The 18,259-nt window shown below is 52.2% G+C and overlaps 1 protein-coding gene across 2 annotated transcripts; it reads right to left on the reverse strand.

Moving 5' to 3' along the window:
- Positions 1-84: 84 nt before the first annotated feature.
- RASL12 (RAS like family 12) lies at positions 85-14,746 on the reverse strand. 2 transcript variants are annotated; one of them, XM_003827959.5, is made up of 5 exons: positions 14,281-14,731; positions 11,812-11,868; positions 5,943-6,016; positions 5,025-5,215; positions 85-1,783 (listed from the first exon to the last, which is right to left on the reverse strand). In XM_003827959.5, the coding sequence occupies exons 1-5, from the start codon at positions 14,381-14,383 to the stop codon at positions 1,408-1,410; spliced, it is 801 nt and encodes a 266-aa protein (XP_003828007.1). In that variant the 5' UTR covers positions 14,384-14,731; the 3' UTR covers positions 85-1,407. The 2 variants fall into 2 exon arrangements, with proteins under 2 accessions (XP_003828007.1, XP_003828008.1); XM_003827960.5 differs by lacking the exon at positions 11,812-11,868 and having other exon boundaries at positions 14,281-14,746.
- Positions 14,747-18,259: the final 3,513 nt, after the last annotated feature.

The following is an 18,259-nucleotide window of genomic DNA, read 5'->3' on the forward strand; positions in this document are numbered from 1 at the left end:
TGGCTAGGACTCCAAGCATGTGGTCTTGAGTAGTTCACAGCCCCCCTCTGACCTCAGCTCCTCCATTTACAGAATGAGTCCGAAGACTGGGTCAGAGATGCTGTTTGCAATCCAACAGTAGTCCTGAGACTGCTGAGAGGGGAAGGAGCAGGCTTCCAGGCCCAGAATCCCCTTCCCAATCCTTCCACCCACCAGGACCCTCTCCTTTCCCTGCTTGTCTGCTAAGAGTCTGTGCAAGACTTCCCTGGGACCTGGCGTGTGGTAAACAAAATCAGACAACTACCACACTGCCTGCCTTGGACAGCCTTTTCTTGCTAACAGTGGGATCTCAAAGGTGTGTCCTGATCCCAAGTCTGAGCCATGGTGTCTTGGTATAAGCTGCGGTGACACCACCAAATAACATATGCAAAATTTTGCTTTATTAACCCAAAATGCTTTAGGTTCTAAAGTGGGCTTTGAACACTCAGACTCATTGCTGAGGGTCCTGGGTCCTGCCAAACCAGGTGACAAACGGGTATACTGTGTTTCTACCTGCAGGGGGGCAGGCCCTGTAGCCCCTGGATGGGTCTGATGCTGCTGTGGGCTCCCTGGAGCCCTGGGTAACTCACTGGAGTGACAACTTTCTTCTGCAGCCTGGATCATTAAGCTTGAGGGAGCTGATGCTGAGGTTCTTTGGACAGAGTCCTTAACAGTGGGAAAACACATGGGGAATCTGTCTGCTGGTGAAAGAACTCTGGGGCTCCTTACATTGGACAACCTACAGTCCCTCCCTTTTACCCTCATTGAGACGCCAAGTGTTGGAAATACCCCTTCCTGGGGCTTCTGTCCATTGGATTATTTTAACTAGATTTTCCTTGGATAAACTGTGGGGTTTGTAGCCTGGGCCTTCTGTGAAGTCAGCAGATGACAGGAGGGCCAGGCTCTGGCCTCTGAAACTGCAGCCCCCCCTGCCTTTCCCATCCACCAGGTGGCACAAGGACCCCAGGCTGTCATTCCGCAGGCTGTTCTCGGGCCTGACATTGACAAGAGCTATCCACCCAGACCATGCACTAAGGCCACAGCTGGCCCAACTGTAGCTGGAGCAGGAAGGGCTGATGGCAGCAGGATAGACACTGCAATTTCTTCCTACTTAAGGCTGACCCCAGGTCTCTGGGTTGTCACAGTGGCTGTTTCCCTCTACGGCCACAGACGCGGTGGTTACCATGAAGACCAAGGCCTGGAGGGAACAGAAGCAGCATCCCTGCCTGCCACTCCAGCTCACACAGTGAATTGAGTGTAGGGACACTGCTTGGTGCTGGAGGCGGGGTCTGCTGTCCATCAGACGGAAAGGCCGGTGGTGAGAAGCCAGCCCCTGTCCCGCTGCAGTCCTGTCCAGCCACCGAGCCTAGGCTTCCTGGGGAGGGGCCCTCAGAAGATCTTGAAGCCCTTCAGGAGGGTCAGGGTAGGCGCCTTGCGCTTGCTCTGGGCCCGGGATGACTTCACAGTGACCAGCTTGGCCTGGGCCACAGTGGGCATCTCCTTCAGGCTGACGGTGGAGAGCGTGTTGAAGGTGCAGCTGGCCAGCCCATGCCGGGCGGTGAGCGGGGCCTGGTGGGGCAGGGCCCTCTCCTCGGAGATGAAGAGGGGCCGGGTCAGGGGGCTCTTCTCCAGCTCCCGCCGTGCCTCTCGCACTGCCTCATGGAAGACATGCTGCACGTGCTCAAAGTCCAGACAGGCAGAGACCTCGAAAAACAGGCACCCAAACCTGCCTGCCAAAGCCACACCCTCTGCCTTGGTGACTTGCCTGGTGAGGAAGCAGTGTGAGGCAGGGAGTTAGGAGCAGGCTGTGCCAAGTCAGGCAGACCAGCTCCTACACCCAGCGCCCCATGGACTAGCTGGGTGGCCTGGGGTCATCTTCACCTCTCTGAGTCTCAGCGTTCTTATCAGTACAGTGGGTTACTGCCCTCTGCCTCTTAGGGTTGTTAGGATTACGAAAGACAATTTGTTTCAAGTGCTTAGCACAGTACCTGGCACAGAGTCAGTGCTCAATAAATGGTAGCTGATGTCACCCAAGCCAGAATTTTGGGATGAGGATAAGGGTAAGAAGCTACTCCAAATCCCCTATGCTAGACCCTGCCTGTGGCTGGAGGAAGCAGGCCATTCCCAGCCCCATCTCTTCTCTACCCCATCGTGGGTCCCTGGGGCAGGAAACAGGCCACCCACAGCTCTGGCTTGTGGGATCAGCTCTAGAGAGAAGCAGTCGTTTGGACTGAAGGGTTAGACCACAGAGGTGACTCCAGAAGCCTGTGGTTGGCAGAGTTCTCAGGGCTCCTGGGGTTTGTGTTTGTGAAAATTCATTATTCAAGCCCTCACAATGACAAAGTTGCAGATTCAAGCTCATCATAAAAGCAAATAATAAAACCAGGGCAGAGGCAGGAGAGGGCAGGGGGGACAACATTTCATGGTGAGGAGGGCAAAAGGAGAGAGGGGGCAACACCTATTCTGCCTTGGTCCTACACCACCTCCCGTGAAGGGAGGATAGAATATCCGGAACTTGGGAAGGTCCTGGAGGCTTCTGACCTGAAAGCCACGGGAATCGAGGCGGGAAGAAAAAGAAGACTGGCCTTGCATAGGTCGGATGTCTACAAGAGGGAAGAGATGGGGGGGTCCCTGAGGTCTTGGGGCCAAGACTCCACTGGCTGGATCTTCCTGACCTACTGCTGAGCTGTCCCACTGCCCATTCCCGAGGATAATGGCACAGCCACTAGATGAGAGGAGGCACTCGAGTGGGCCATGGTGGGAAAAGTTTCTGAGCCCAAGGCTGACCTGGCAGGAGCAGGGGCTGAGAGTGGGCTAGCTTCCCAGAGTGCCACTCCATGGTGGGGGGCGCGGTCTCAGAGAGAGTGAGTAACTGGGACAAAAAAGAGTCAGAGGCATCAGATCTATTCCCCACCCAGGGCTGGGTGCCCTGGTGCCAGTAAGCTCACCGCTTCCTGAGGAACCCTTTTGGAAAGAACACTTGCTATTATTTGCTTTTTTTTTTTTTTTTTTTTTGAGACGGAGTCTCGCTCTGTCGCCCAGGCTGGAGTGCAGTGGCGCGATCTCGGCTCATATTATTTGCTTTTATGATGAGCTTGAATCTGCAACTTTGTCATTGTGGGGGCTTGAATAATGAATTTTCACAAACACAAACCCCATGTGTGCGTGCATGTGTGTGAGTGGGTGACAGAGGCACAGAACATTGTCCTTTTTCTTATTTTGTTGCATCCTAGGGAAAATTTTATCAGTGGCTTGGGAAGCATCAACCTGACCCACATTTTACCCTTTTAACAGTGAGACAGTCGTGGGAGACAATGGCCAATGCTCAGCTAAAAGTTAGACTTCCTGTGCCTCCCAGAATCCTAATCTACTAAACTTGGGACTTGATCGAAGAATGAAATAGGAATACATTGTCCTGAGTTGTTTTTAGGGAACGGGTGGGATCAGCTTCATTTGAGCATGTATTCTTTGTTATTTGCTCCCAAACCATTTTAGACAATCCCTTTGGCAAAGATTGGGGTCAAAAGAGTGATCTGTAGCTTTTTTCCCTGTACTGAAAACTGGCCTACTCACAATCCAGTCTTCTGACCCCTAAGAGGGTCTGCGATTCCTCACAGACTACCTGCAGCAGCTTTCAGGTCACATGACTTCCCTCGTTCTCTGAGACACAATTTGCCTAGGTCTGAGGGCTTGGCCACCTTTGAAGGCCTCTCACCATAGTCCCCTTTCACGGTCCCACACCTCTCTTTTTCCCACCACCCATCTGACCCGTTCTAAACAAAGGGTCCCCTCCTTGCTAACACCAGTCAATGTGCCCTTGGGGCCTAAGGAAGCAGGACTGACCAACCGTGAACAGGGAGGGATGAGTGGCTGGTGGAAGGGGCTATCCCTTGCAGGTAGACTGGCCACAGAGGACAAAGGTCAGTGCTGGAGAAATCCAGTGGCATTACTCATCAAGTTCAGGCATCACAGCGTCAAATGCTTCAGGGCCAGGCAGGCAACTTGAATGTGTGGAAAGGGTGGAGGTAAACCACGGGGAGTGGTGAGGCCTGGGGTCGGCTGGAGAGAGCGTGCCCCACCTCAAAGCATTCCAATTCTAGGTCTTTTAAGACACTATGCCAGCCAAGCAAAATATGGCTGCAGTATTCTTCAGTAATGCATCCTCTGGCCCAGTCTCTGACCTCCGATTCGAGTCCAACCCTTTCTAAGAGAACCTGCCCTCAGCCCAGCCAACTGTGGGACTGAGAGTGGGAGGCTGGGTCTGGGTGAGGTGAGAGCCGGTTGGACCAGAGCAGACATCTGACCAAGGAGCCCATCAGAGCCTCTCTCCTTAGAATTGGAATTGGGCACTAGACCAGTCAGCTGCTGGGAGTGAGATCGGAAGGTCAGATAGACTCATGCAAGAAGGGTGAATCCAAGAGAATCCACAGAGACCCAAGAGCGCGGAAGGAGTGGCCACTCTTCTGATTTTCAGGGTGCAGTTGCTGTGTGACCCAGAAGCGTTTCCCTTCAAGTCCTTGGCTGCCTGGAAGACCAACATCTACCATATCCTTACAACATAATCCCTTTGGCCGGGCACGGTGGCTCACGCCTGTAATCCCACACTTTGGGAGGCCGAGGCAGGTGGATCATGAGTTCAGGAGTTCAAGACTAGCCTGGCCAAAAAGGCGAAACCCCATCTCTACTAAAAACACAAAAATTAGCCGGGCGTGGTGGCAGGAACCTGCAATCCCAGCTACTGGGGAGGCTGAGGCAGGAGAATCACTTGAACCCAGGAGGTGGAGGTTGCAGTGAGCAGAGATGGTGCCATTGCACTCCAGCCTGGGTGACACAGTGAGACTCTGTCTCAGAAAACAAACACACACACAAACAAACATATAATCCCTTCTACCACAATTCAAGGGGATGACTGTTCTTAGCAGCCCACTAATCCCTGAAGATGCCACCTGCCCTTACAAGTGAAGAAAGCGAGCTCTGGAGATAAGGGCCAAGCAGGCTGTGCTCACCTGTACTGAGCCATGTCCAGCTTGTTGCCCAGCAGCAGGGCAGGGATGCTGCGCTGTGTCTCCTTCGCGTGCAAGGCAAGCAGCTCCAGGTAGCTGCTGCTGCTATCAAAGCTCTGGCGGCTGTCGACGCTGTACACCACCAGGAAGGCATGGGCCCAGTTCAGGTAGCGCTCGCAGTTCCTGGGGGTGTCCTGGGGTGAAGGAGAGAAGCCCCGCCGGGGGGCAGAGGAGGTTGGGGTAAACGCCTTCACCTGAGCCGCCCAATCCCACCTCCCCACTCCCCGGTCTTTGTATATTGTTTCTCAGCAGAGCCCTTTCAAAGGGGCACTTGAGTGTGGATTTGGCTTGGTGTGAAAGGAGACATTGTCTCATGAACCTCCCTCCCACCACCCAGCCAGAGACTTGGAGACCTTGGCCCCTTGGGCCCAGAGCCAAAGACTCTGGCATGGTCCCTACAGAGACCTGGCTGTCCCTGGGCACCGCTGGTTTTGGGTTGAGTTCATGCTGCCCCTTTGGCTTCTGAGAGTAACTGGCATCCAGCCTTGGCAGGGGGTGGTGAGGACATGGGGGGAGACTTGTGTGTGGGAGAGACCTGGGCCGAGGGGCTCTCACCAGGAGCATCTGTGTAAACAGGTGTGCACCTGTCTCCTCGTGTGCACAGGCACAGAGCCCCACAGCACAGGATCTCAGAGCGGATGCCAGCAACCATCATGTCTCTCCAGGCCCTGTCCCATCCTTCTCATTTGGCAAAGGAAGGATTCAGACCCAGAGAGGTCAAGTGCCTCATTCAGGGTTACACAGCAAAGTTGAGCTTAAAAGGCATCTAAATGCCTATCTGAGGTCCCGCACTCTGGGCCAGGACTTCTCAGGAGGCTATACTGACTCACAGTAGTGCATAGGTAATGGAGGTAATGTTACCAGGTCTGCAGTGTCCATGACCCTCAGGTGGACAGGCTGGTGGTCCACAGTCTCCTCGGAGCTGTAGGTGTCCTCTACAACACAGATGGTTAGCCAGGTCAGACACAGTGCCTTGGGTGTAAGTTTGAGCTTCCCTCTGTGCTAGACCCCTGTGTGGCCTGGGGGGACCTTAGCAGCTGCTCTGGGGCTGGGACCACTGGAAAGTCCTTGGTTCTTACCCACATGGAGGCTACAGGCAGAACCTCCCACCAAGGAGATGCTGCTCCACCTGCAGGGCTCAGCATCAGTGGTCACTCACAGACCACACCTCGGGGGTGGGTCTGTGTTCTGGATCCACACACAAAACCAGCAGGATAGAGTCGAGTGTGTGGCCCCTAGACCCTGTTAGCAGCACAGGCTGGCTCAGGAGCAACACTGCTAGCCCCTCTATCCCAGAACCCCAGGCTTTCCCACTCTCTTCCCCCTCAACCAACCTCCTGTCCCCAGTGGGAGAAGAGACAAGGGAAAAGAGAAGTACACAATACAATGGAAGGAATGGCAGTCAGACCCCTTTTAGAAGTTCCGAGAAGGTTTTACAAATAATCCTTGTCAACATGACAGCAGGGGAGTCTAGTGTAGTCAGAAGTTTTCAGTTGGAGAATGTGGTATTAAACCCAATGTCAGCTGCTTTTTAGCTTTGTGACTTGGCCAAATCACTTCAGCTCTCTGAGGCTGTTTCCTCATTTTAAAATGGGAACACTGTGATAACATTGCTAACAGTTTCCAAGCCTTTCCTTTGTCCCAGGCGCTGTGCTAAGTGCTTGACATTAGCTCATTTAACGGTCCCATCTCCCAGGGCTCTGTAAGAACTGGATGGGCCCCCCAGGCATGGGGCCTGGCTCACCATACATGCCTGGTGAGGGCAGTGGGAACGATGTGTTCCAAAGTTAATAGGGCAGGATCACATTCCCAGGTGATTTTTTTTTTAACTTTTGAAATAACTTTAGACTGACATAGAAGTTGTAAAATAGTAGAGTTCCTGTCTACTCTTCACCCAGCTTCCCCCAGTGTCATCACCTTACATAACCATAGCCCAATGATCAAAAAGAAATTTACATTGATACCATACTATGAACCAAACTAGTGACTTTATTTGAATTTCTTGAGTTGTTACTTTTTTTATATGTATGGTTCTCATGATCTCAAATCTGAGAAAGCAACAAGTGGCCAGGCATGCAGAGGACCTTGCGGCCATGTTGGCAGTCATTCTCTGCACCCCCAATCTGTGCCTGTGTCATTGGCCCACATGTGTGAGTGCACTTGGTTATCACCTTTCCCTAGGTGTCCCCTGCCCCTAGTGACCCTAAAGAAGTCACCTTTTGGCAGAACTGGGGTGGTCTCTGCCTTCCTGGCAGCATCCACTGTGAGAGGGCACGCCCCCAACCCTGGCTGAATTTATAGTCAAACACTTCTTTCTGAGGGCCACTGGCAGCCAAGCTGGCCTGGACACACTCCAGGTCCACTAGCATCCAGCATGAATCACAGACAGCTTCTTGTCCCCAGCCTGCTTTGGGGACTTGGATAAATAGCTGCTCTTATGCAAAGACAAAAAAAATCTAATGGAAACTATGTTCCAAATGTTTAACTATATTTGGTCCAAGAAGAGCTGCCCCTAGATGCTTACATCTCTTTCAGATCTGTCTTTATTTTCCAGTCAAAGATGTCAGATGCACCCCTTTTAGGAGTTCCCCTCAATGGGTGCAGTGTCCTGCCCAGCCCAGTGAAAGGCGCTAGCCCAACCTTGGTCTCCTGCCCACAGCATGACAGCCTTTCAAGGTTGCTGTTAGCTCCATTGTAGAGAGATGGCAAGGTGAGGCCCAGAGAAGGGATCTCACCCAAGGCCACACAGCACCTAATCAGCAGAAGGAACTTGAACTCAGGGCTTCCAGGCTGGGCTGTGTTCACAATGGGACCCCCTCACCCCGTGACTGCTCAGTGAATCAGCCCACCCTCCAGCTCTGTCTGGGCAGAGTACAAGGGAAGACCAGAATCGCCCAGTCTGGTGGGGATGTGGAACATGCCTGCATGAGCTGAAAGAAGCCTTGGAGCTCATACTGTCCAGCCTCCCTTTATAGAAGAAGTGACAGGCCTCAGGGGCTGGGGCAGGAGTGAGGGGCTCCTTTCCCAGTCACAGTAATGTCCAGACTTCCTATCACCAAGTCCCTGCCTCAGAGTACTCTGGTGTCCTTAAATATATGGGTTTCCTAACACCTGGTTGTAATTAATATCCTGTGGACTTTTGGGTAGAGAGAAGAGTCATTTCCCAAAGTTTTGAATTTGCCGATGTTTTCCTCTCATTTACAGTAATAATTTTTAAATGGCACCACAGAAGCTCACGTCAGAGTGTATACAGGGTGCTGCCTCAGAAATGGTGCCTATGTTGGGCCGGGCGTGGTGGCTCACACCTGTAATCCCAGCACTTTGGGAGGCCAAGGCGGGCGGATCACAAGGTCAGGAGTTCTAGACCATCCTGCTGAACACGGTGAAACCCTGTCTCTACTAAAAATACAAAAAAATTAGCCGGGCATGGTGGCAGGCACCTGTAGTCCCAGCTACTTGGGTGGCAGGCACCTGTAGTCCCAGCTACTCGGGAGGCTGAGGCAGGAGAATGGTGTGAACCTGGGAGGTGGAGCTTGCAGTGAGCCGAGATTGCGCCACTGCACTCCAGCCTGGGTGACCAAAAAAAAAAAAAAAAAAGAAATGGTGCCTATGTCCTCGCTGGAGGAGGAGGAGAGCAAGAGGAGTGAGAAGCTGACATTCTTCCCTGGCTGAGCCAGATGAGGCACCCTCAGCCCTTCTGGGAGAGGAGAATATTCTCCTGGAGACGCCTGCCCACTCCTGCAGGTCTCAGCACAGGCAAAGCCCTTCCACAGACACTGAATCTCTCAGCTACTACCAGCTCTAACAGCCACACCCCAGAAAACGGTGCAACTCTTACACAGCCAGAGCACAGGCTATTGGTCCCATCTTCCAGATGGGGAAACCGCAGCTCAGAGGGCCCCATGCCACACAGACCTCTGACTCCAGGCCCTCTATGACATGAGGCTGCTCCTAGCGGAGAGCAACTGGAGCCATGCCTCATCTTCCTTTGTGCCTGAGGGTCTCCATAATCTTAAGGCAAATCACTGAGCCCTCTCTTCCTCCATTTCTCCACCTATAAAATGAGGATCGTGATAGGAGCTCTTCTTTAAAGGGTAATCCTAAAACCAAAATTTACCACCCCCCCAGTTAAACCCTCATCTACACTGAGGCTAGTACTGTGCTACCTGCTGGAAATGGGAATGAATCTCCACCCTCAAGGCTCACCAAATGAGCTCAGGCTCTCAGAAGACCTAGGAAGGGCTTAGAGAGTTGTTTTACCAGCATTGCTGATGGCTAGCTCCCCAATGGAATGTGGAGACCTTTATCCACAGAAGGAAAGGTTCTCATCTGTCTCTGCTGCTGCTGGAACCAACAATGGGACAGTGGCCGGAATGTTTAGGCCCCTCCTAGCAGAACCTTCGAGGAGTGGCACTGGCCTCCCAGAGAGTCTGAGGGGAGAATGTCTGGTTGGCTCTCTGACTCGTGGGCTGTCAGTGTAGTGTGAGAGACCACAGACCAAGGGGACTGACCATTGTGGGGCTGCCCACTTCCCAGACAGTCTGCCCACGCATTCCACTACCAGGTCAGAACTCCAAAATTATTCAATCAGGAGGCTCAAACCACCCCCTAATAGGCTCATCCGGTGGGACCCTGTGACAGTATCGATTGGAAGGCAGGGAGGAAGACAGACTGGAGGTGAGATGCCAGGAAAAATACAAGATGCCCAGTTAAATCTGAATCTCAAAAAAAAAGGAATAATTTTTGGTATAAGCATGACCCATGCAATATTTGAATTAGGCCGAATATGTCTTTTGAGTCCCTGCCCTTGGGAATTCCCCTTGTCCTTTCCCAGACACTGTGTCTGCTTGTGTGCCTTTCCTTCCTGTCCTCCCACCTCACCTCTGTCCTCAGTTTCTCCACCCCATCTCTATTCCATGCTCTGGCCTCTTCCAACACCTCGCCGGCCAGTGCACCATTGCATCCTGTGTCCTCCTCTCTCTGGAGCTGACCTCTGCTAATCAAAGGGCCTCCTCTGGGTGACCTTGGCCCAGAGTCTTCAGCTCCTTGGGCCTGTTTCCTCCACTGTAGCACTGAAGGGCTGTGCCAAGGCACCGGGGGTCAAGCAGAGCTTCGAGGAACAAATCTCTTAGGGACTGTCACCATGTCACCTGCCCTGCATCCCTGACTTACCCATGGGAACCCCTTTGCTCTCTCTGTTTGACACCCTGGGATTCTGTTTAAAATCTGGAAGAAGGGATTCTGCTACCTAAGGAAAAGCTTTTTTAAACAAGGGGACTAAATAGCCCTGATGTCTCTGCCTGCTGCAACACTGGTGCTGGACTCCAGCCTGAACTAAGGGGCTGGGCACCACTAGGGTAAGGAGCTCTCCCCTCCAGGTGCGGCAGGAGCACTGGATCAGGGGCCTGCTGCAGGGAGCGCAGGGCTTTCCACTGTGTCACAAAGCCTTGGGCTTCTCTGGAGGGCTCTCAGGGGTCCCATGAATGCTTTAATTGATTTTTATGAATGGGGAAAATAATCCAAGACTGCAACACCCATTTTCTAAAGGCTAAGATCATCCAGACACCTTATGGCTCTCAGTGAACAGTTTACAATAGACAAATGTTATACATGTGAGCTTTAAGCAACATTTATACTAATAAAATCCTGCTTTGATTTGTTTTAGAAGGGAATCTAAGCTATTGTGTATGGGAATCCATTTGAGGAGGAAGGAAAAGCAAAAATGCATTGAGTGCCTACTGTGGGTCAAGTACTAGGCTGGATCTTTTACATGTGCTATTTCTTTAATCCTCACAGCAATTCTCTAACTATTTTTTAATGCCCATTTTACAGATGAGGAAACAGTAGCTCAGAGAGGTTAGCTGACTGGCTCAAGGTTGCCAATAAGGAGCAGAGCCAGGTAGGATTCAAACCCAGCTCTGACTGACACCGAAACGTTCCTTTTTCCAATATACCATGATGCAGAGATGAAAACAACAGTTGTTTTCTCATACGGTTAAAAAACTGGTTCAGAAGCCAGCACCACTAGAGAATTTCTCCAATGTCCTGCCCAGCTTTTCTGGGAGAGAACACTGAGTGACCATCTTGAAGAATAATACCTATTTGTTTTTGAGTTTGTTTTTTTTTAGACAGAGTTTCCCTCTGTCGCCCAGGCTGGAGTGCAGTGGCACGACCTTGGCTCACTGCAATCTCCGCCTCCCAGGTTCAAGCAGTTCTCCTGCCTCAGCCTCCCTAGAAGCTGGGATTACAGGCACACACCACTATGCCCAGCTAATTTTTGTATTTTTAGTAGAGACGGAGTTTCACCATGTTGGCCAGGCTGGTCATTAACTCCTGACCTCAGGTGATCCACCCACCTCAGCCTCCCAAAGTGCTGAGATTACAGGCATTAGCCACCGCACCCGGCCCAAGAATAATACCTGTTTGGATGTGGATGTCTTGCTATGTTTATTTTTATTTTTTAAAGTTTTTTCACACCTCATATTTTAGGGTAAATCAGCCTCTCTTAGTTCTGTGAATTAGGCCAACCCCCCAGTTGTCTGGCGTGGGCTGTGGAAGGGGTATTTCTGACACTTAAAACATTTTCCCCCATGGGCTGGGTCATCCTGGCGGCTTCTCCCTTCTGTCCCCAGACATGCAGTCCTGGTCAGTGCCCACCCACGGGGTAGGTCCCAGGAGAGCACTCCAGGTGGGGCACAGGCAGCAGAAGGTACGGGGAGTAGTTTCTTACCCAAGTTGGGGTCATATTCACTGATAAACCTCTTGGTCAGAAACTTCACGGTCAGGGCTGCAAGAAGCAGAAAGAGGTTGGCTCCATCTCCGCGGCCATGTCTAGCTGCCGGCCCCTCGTTTAAGGGAGGCCTTATCTAACCTCTGTGATCCCCGGCTGACACCAAGCTCAGCTCTCCCAGAGAATGAAGCTAGGGAACTGAGGAATTGGTTTGAAAGGCTCAGAAGGAAACCAGAACTACGGGGAGCCAAGTGCCTCTAATTGCACTGTGGGAATTTTTTTTAATGGCAAGGAAAGCAATGAGTGGCGAGCATAACGGGTGTTTGGAAGGTATGAACTCAGGGGTCAGGACCCATGCAACCATTACCCTAGAGTCAGCCTGGTGAAACCTCAACTGAAGGGAGGTGTCGCCCACCCCGGACAAGTCACAGAGATTCTGAAGTGTGGGGCTATTTACTCCAGGCTTTAGCTACAAGCCAAAAACACAGGAAGAGCAGAGTTGATTGCAGTGGTTGATCTTTGGGAAGGGTATAAATCCCCAAGTGCCTGGGCTTTCCAGGTAAGGTCCAGGTGAGGTCTGTGTCCCGAAGAAACACACTCTGGTCCTGGTCTCCCACATCGCAAGTCTTGGCTTTCTCTGGGGCCTCTACACTCATCACGGGTATCTCAGCAGAATGTAAAACTCAAGAATTAAGCTCTCTTTGGTTCAGAGTGTAGCCATATAAAGCAAGGACCAGCCAACTACTATACTGGACCCTCACAAAGTAATGTTCACTACTGCTTGTTTGGAAAGAAAGAAAAGAAAAGAGAAGAGAAGAGAAGAGTAGAGAAGAGAAGAGAAGAGAAGAGTAGAGAGAGAAGAAAAGAAAGAAAGAAGAAAGAAAAAAAAAGAAAGAAGAAGAGAGGGATGAAGGGAAGGAGGGAGGGAGGGAAAAGAGAAAGAGAAAAAGGAAGGAAGAAAAGAGAAAGAAACAAAGACAGAAAGAAAGAAAGAAAAAGAAAAAAGAAAGAAAGAAAAGTAATGTGATGCCTGTAATTCCAGTGCTTTGGGATTGAGACCAGCCTGGGCAATGCAGTGAGACTGTTAACTCTAAAAAAATTGAAAAATTAACCAGGCATGGTGGTATGCCTGTAGTCCTAGCTACTCAGGAGGCTGAGAGGGAAGATCACTTGAGCTCAGGAGTTTGAGGCTATAGTGAGTCATGATCGCGCCATTGTACTCCAGCCTGAGTGACAGAGACACTGTCTTAAAAAAAAAAGTGACATTGTGAATAAAATCCTTAACATTCTTTCCTAGGATTCCTAACAGTGTCAGTTTGCAAACTAATACCCAGGGAATACATATTTTAAAATTTTAATTCTTTCTTTTATGTAGTCACTGGCTAAACGGTACCAGTTACAGAGCTACGGATAACAATCTGATTTTCAAAGGGCAAATCTTTCAAAGGAAGAGGGTAATCCCTTCTGTAGGAAAACCAGATTCAGAGTCCCCTCTCTGGGGGTGGGGCTGGCTTCAAAATCAGAGAGTAGGCCCCCAGTGAGTCTTACAGAACACTCTGGGGAGGAAACCCACAGCCAGCTGAGCTTGGGTTGGCCATCACTAACGGCTAAAACTGGAAAAACAGCCAGTGGAGGACCCCTTCTGCCCTCCCTCCTTCAGCCAGCCAGGAGTGGCATAGTTCAGTGTTGACACAAATTATCTCAATGGAAGCCCAAGATCTTGGCTCATCAAGGACAATCCCATGCACCTGGAACCATAACCCAATGTGTTTCCAGAAAGTTGAGAGGGGTCTGGCTTGAAACAAACACATTTGATAAGAATGCACAACTTGTCCCAGAATCCCAGGGAATGGGGGTGGGAGTGGGGGAGTGGACCTTCCCTGAGAAATCTCAACAGCTAGTGACTTCACCAGCTCCCTTCTACGGGGAGGGGGTGTGGAGGGGGAGGGGTTGGACGGGAAGTCTTCCCCCAAGCCTAATCAGGGAGTAGCAAGGCTGCGACTAAGCTCAAAGAGGCGCCTTGGGTAGGGGGATCAGTGCCCAACAGGTCCCTTTGAAGCCAGTCGCCACGACTGACTGCTGGCCCCAGGGTAGGTCATAGGGGTAGGGGTTGGAAGGTTGGTGGCAGGGGAGATCGACCAGTAAAGGACTCCGAGACACACAAGAGAGAGGGGAGAGACAGCAGGGGTCACTGATACGGAGGACAGAGACAGTGGGAAGACACAAAGGGAAGAGGCAGGCAGGGAACAGAAGACAGAGATGGTGGAGCTGAGCACAAAGCCGAGAGAAGAGAAAGCCCGGCAACAGGGAAACTGAGGCAAAAAAAATCACGGTGTCTTGTGCGACCTTCCTGGATGAAGGAAGCTCCCCAAGCCAGTGGAAGAACCTGCCCCCAAGAGCACAGCCCACTGTCCCCCCACCCACGCCCAGCTCCGCACTTGGCGGCTCAGGCTCCCCGGCGCCACTCACCAGACTTGCCAGCCCCGCGGCGCCCCAGGATGGCCAGGTTGACCTCGAGGGGCGCGCTCTGAGGCCCGCTGCCCGCGCGGGGTTTTCCAAACACCGAGGACATGGCGACGCCCTGGACGGCCACGCAGGTCTGCGGCCGGTGGGCCCCGCGCAGTGCGCCCGCCCGTCGGGGCCCAGGGGAGCGGGATGCAGGCTTCCCTGGAGCGCGCGGCCCCGGACCCGTCGGCGTCCGCGCCCTCGGCCCCGCGTCCAGCGGGCTGCCACCCCGCGGGGAGGAGGGGCCGGTGGAGCCTGGCGGGCGGGGCCACCCCAAGCACCACCAAATTCCTTGTAAGGGCTGCGGAGCCCCCCGCGGGGCGCGCTCAGCCGGCTCCTGGAGCAGGGAGGGAGCTCCTGCCGGCCGCGCCCCCACCGCCGGGCTGGGCCTCGAGGACCCTGCCGTCACCCTCCCGAGCGCCCCCAAACCCGGCCGGGAAGGAGCAGAGAAGGAGCCCCAGGGCTAGGGGGAGAGAGGGGAAGGATGTTTGCACTCTTCCCTGAACCTCCCACTCAATCTCTTTTCACCAGCAAGAAAATCCACCCCTCCCTTTGTTCTACCAAGCCAGCCCCGCCTCCTCCTCCAGGAAGCTTCCTGGGTTCAATTCCAAGCCTTGCCCTTTCTTTAGCTCAGCCTTGGCACTCTATATCCCCAATCACATTATTCTGCCCTTTGCTGTGGAGACTCTAGAGGCCTCACTGCAGAACCCATTCGGAACCCAGGCTTCTGGGAGAGGGGGCGGGGCGGAGAGAACCCCTTACTAAGATTTCAGGGCCAATATGGGTTCAGCTTCAAGAAACCTAATCCATTCTGAATTACTGTCTCTCCCTAATGGGAGCTAATGAGTTGCATGTGTTTGTGGCCTGTTGTGTAAATGGGGTGTTTGTTCTAAAACCTGGCACTGCCTCTTGCCTACAGCAATTCTGGGATTGGTGGTGAGCCTGGCAGGGGTCACCTGGTCATTCCCCTTGGGACTCAGGGTAAATCTGGTCATACCAAAGACAGGGCAAAGGGCCCACACCACGAACGTGGACACTTAGGATCTAGTGCTAGCTCCTGCCCTAGAGTAATCTTGGGCAAGTCACCTTGCTTCTTTGGGCTTAGGTGTCCCTATATATAAATACTGAAGGAAGGGGAAAATGAGGCAAAATAGAGAGTGACAGAATCAGCCCTGGGCTCCAGGCCTGCGTACATTCTAGAACCCTGTGAGGCATCTCTTCTGGAGTACACTCCAGGTTAGAGCAGGGAAAGGCATGGGAGCCTCAGAGACCTCTCACGGCAGCCCTTCTCCTTCCCCTTCCCCCAGATGGTTAACTCATCTACCCACCCACCCACAGAGGAACCATGGAAAACCAGGTGTGCAGGCAGGGCCCAGGGTCAGAGCTGGATGGTAATAACGACTCTTCAATGAAGAACAATTATTTTCCTGGCCAGGACATGAATATTGACTCATCCTAGTTGTGTTTTGGGGAGATCATGGTAAACCAGCTGTGTTATTAAGGTAGCGGGTGGAATTTGTTTAGAATACACTCTCAGGCCAGAATTAGTCACACAGCTAATGGCCAAGGGTTTTCCTTTGAGTTGTAGGAGTTGAGAAAGTGGGAGCCAAGTTCCAGTCACATCCCTGGGCTGGCCCCATTCTGTGAAGACAGACTGGTTCCAGATGGGGCCTTTGGGGATAGAACCAATCTCAATGGACAACTGCTGGAGACAGGGCTAACTGTGGGCCTGCACGGGCCCAGCTGCATGTAAACTTAAGCTCTGCTACTTCTCAGCTTGTGTGATGCTGGGATGTTACTTGACCTCTATCTGGTCTGTTTCCTCATCTTTAAAACTTGACCAACCAGGAGATGGGAGCTGCAAGATTCTAGCTCAGTCTGAGGGTGAACTCTGTAACCATCTGACTGTCCATAGTTAGAAGGGACTGTCTTTGGTGGAACTCAACCCCTCTCCCCTGACACTGGCAGCAACCAAGGGAGTGACCACGTCAAGGAAGTGTTAGAGAAGAGACGCCTTCATGACTCGAATGTTGCAGTAAGATGACCCTTAATTCTCTTCCAGTTCAGAGATTATTTGAGCTGGTGGCCACCTGGTTACTGGGGCCCTCAACTGTGACAGCTCATTGCTCAAAGTCTGCCCCTTCTCTGAGGCTTGGGAGGAAAACAGTGCCCACCTCATGGCTGTGACCTATCCTTTTCTCCATCCCCAGTTTCCTCACCCAGGGGCTGCTACTGTCAGACCCTGGAATAAACTACTTTGCCCTTCTGGGCCTCTGTTCCTCATCTTTAAAATAGGGACAAACCTGGGCAACATGGTGAAACCCTGTCTCTACAGACACATATAAAAAAATTAGCTGGGTATGTTGGCATGCAACTATAGTCCCAGCTACATGGGAGGCCAAGGTGGGAAGATAGCTTCAGCCCAGGAGATGGAGGCTGCAATAAGCTGTATTTGTGCCACTGCACTCCTGCCTGGGTGACAGAGTGAGACCTTGTCTCAAAATAAAATAAAACAGGGACAATATCAATAAGTATATTAGATAACATGTGTCCTATCCAGAGCTTGGCCCATGGCCCAAGGAAGTGGAGGTTAGTTCTATCTACTCCTCTGGATATAAATAGCACACATTTCTCATCCACCTACAAAGAAGTCATAACCGTTTAGTGACCAGAAGTTTGTACACTTCAGATCAAGAGAGAGGTTATTCTGCTAGGGCAGGTAACCCAACTCTCCTTACCCTCTACCCCCAACCCTCATCAAGGGTCTCATAGGAGGCCCCCAGGCACTCAAAATCTAGAGGATGTGGCACCAGGCCCAGCAGTGGGCATGCAGCAGGTGCTCAATAGATACCTCTGGAGTGAACGACTGGAGCAAATATAGGTCTAGACACGTAGGGCCTGTGAGGTTTTCCTGACGGCAGGACCTACCCTTGCCACCCAACCCCCAGGAGCCCTTTCATATAAAGCTAAGCTTTTGGTACCCTTTCGCGATGTGGTTGCCTCTTCTGGAGGCACAACATGACAACCACTTCTGTGGTTGTCGAATGATAAATTCACATGTCAAAGGGGAACAGAACCTTAGAAGGCAGATTCAAATTCCACTTTACAGATGAAGCACTGTAGCCTGAAGAGTTTGGGTAGCTTTTGTAAGTCAGTGGTGGCACCAGCATCAAAGCCCAGGCAGGAGTCCTGACTCCCAGTCCAGTGCTCTTCCTCCTCTAGGTCCAGGCAGTACAAGCCACTCACTACCCTATGTGCAGAAACATCTATGTGCATAAGTGGCAAGGGCCAGGGCGTTCCCATCAGACTTCAGAGAGTGGGGGTGTCTCCCAGGGGCAAGGGTTATATCTTCTCTATCAGACTGGAGACTCCCACAGGTTAGCGCCCCAGAGAGTCTACTTAACAGACGCCTACTGTATGCCCATCGTTGTGAATACAGGGATAAACAACACTGGGTCTGTGCTCTAGAAAGGCTCAGAGTCTGAGGCAGGCTCCTTTCTCCTTTCTTTGCCCCCATCCCCAACCTCACACAGTGTGGGGGATGCAGAGTAGAGAGGGAGGTTGGTGTGGGGTCGAGCAGGGCCTGGGAACTCTGTGGGCTGCCCACAGCCAGGATAGTTCCTTGTCCTCTCCAAATCCCAGAGGGACACTCAAGTGTCCAGGAGGAGGAAACTCTCCCCAGCTGCAGGCAACACCCCACTGGGGCCTTGGGGGCGGGACCAAAGGGCTGATCCTCAGCCCAGCCTCAGGAAAACATGACCCCCCACCTTGGATGACCCTCTCCCCACTGTCTGGCTGCTGGAGGTGGAAACTGGGTGGGTGCCCGAGCCCCAGCCCACTCAAGGCAGGGCTGGACTTGGAAAAAATCAAGCCAAGAGCAAACTTCAGCCAGGAGGGGTTTGCACTCCCTCCTCCTCCTGCTCTCAGGAGAGGGCCTGGCAAT

The sequence above is a fragment of the Pan paniscus genome, chromosome 16 (assembly GCF_029289425.2).
Source record: "Pan paniscus chromosome 16, NHGRI_mPanPan1-v2.0_pri, whole genome shotgun sequence".
NCBI classification, from domain to species: domain Eukaryota; kingdom Metazoa; phylum Chordata; class Mammalia; order Primates; family Hominidae; genus Pan; species Pan paniscus.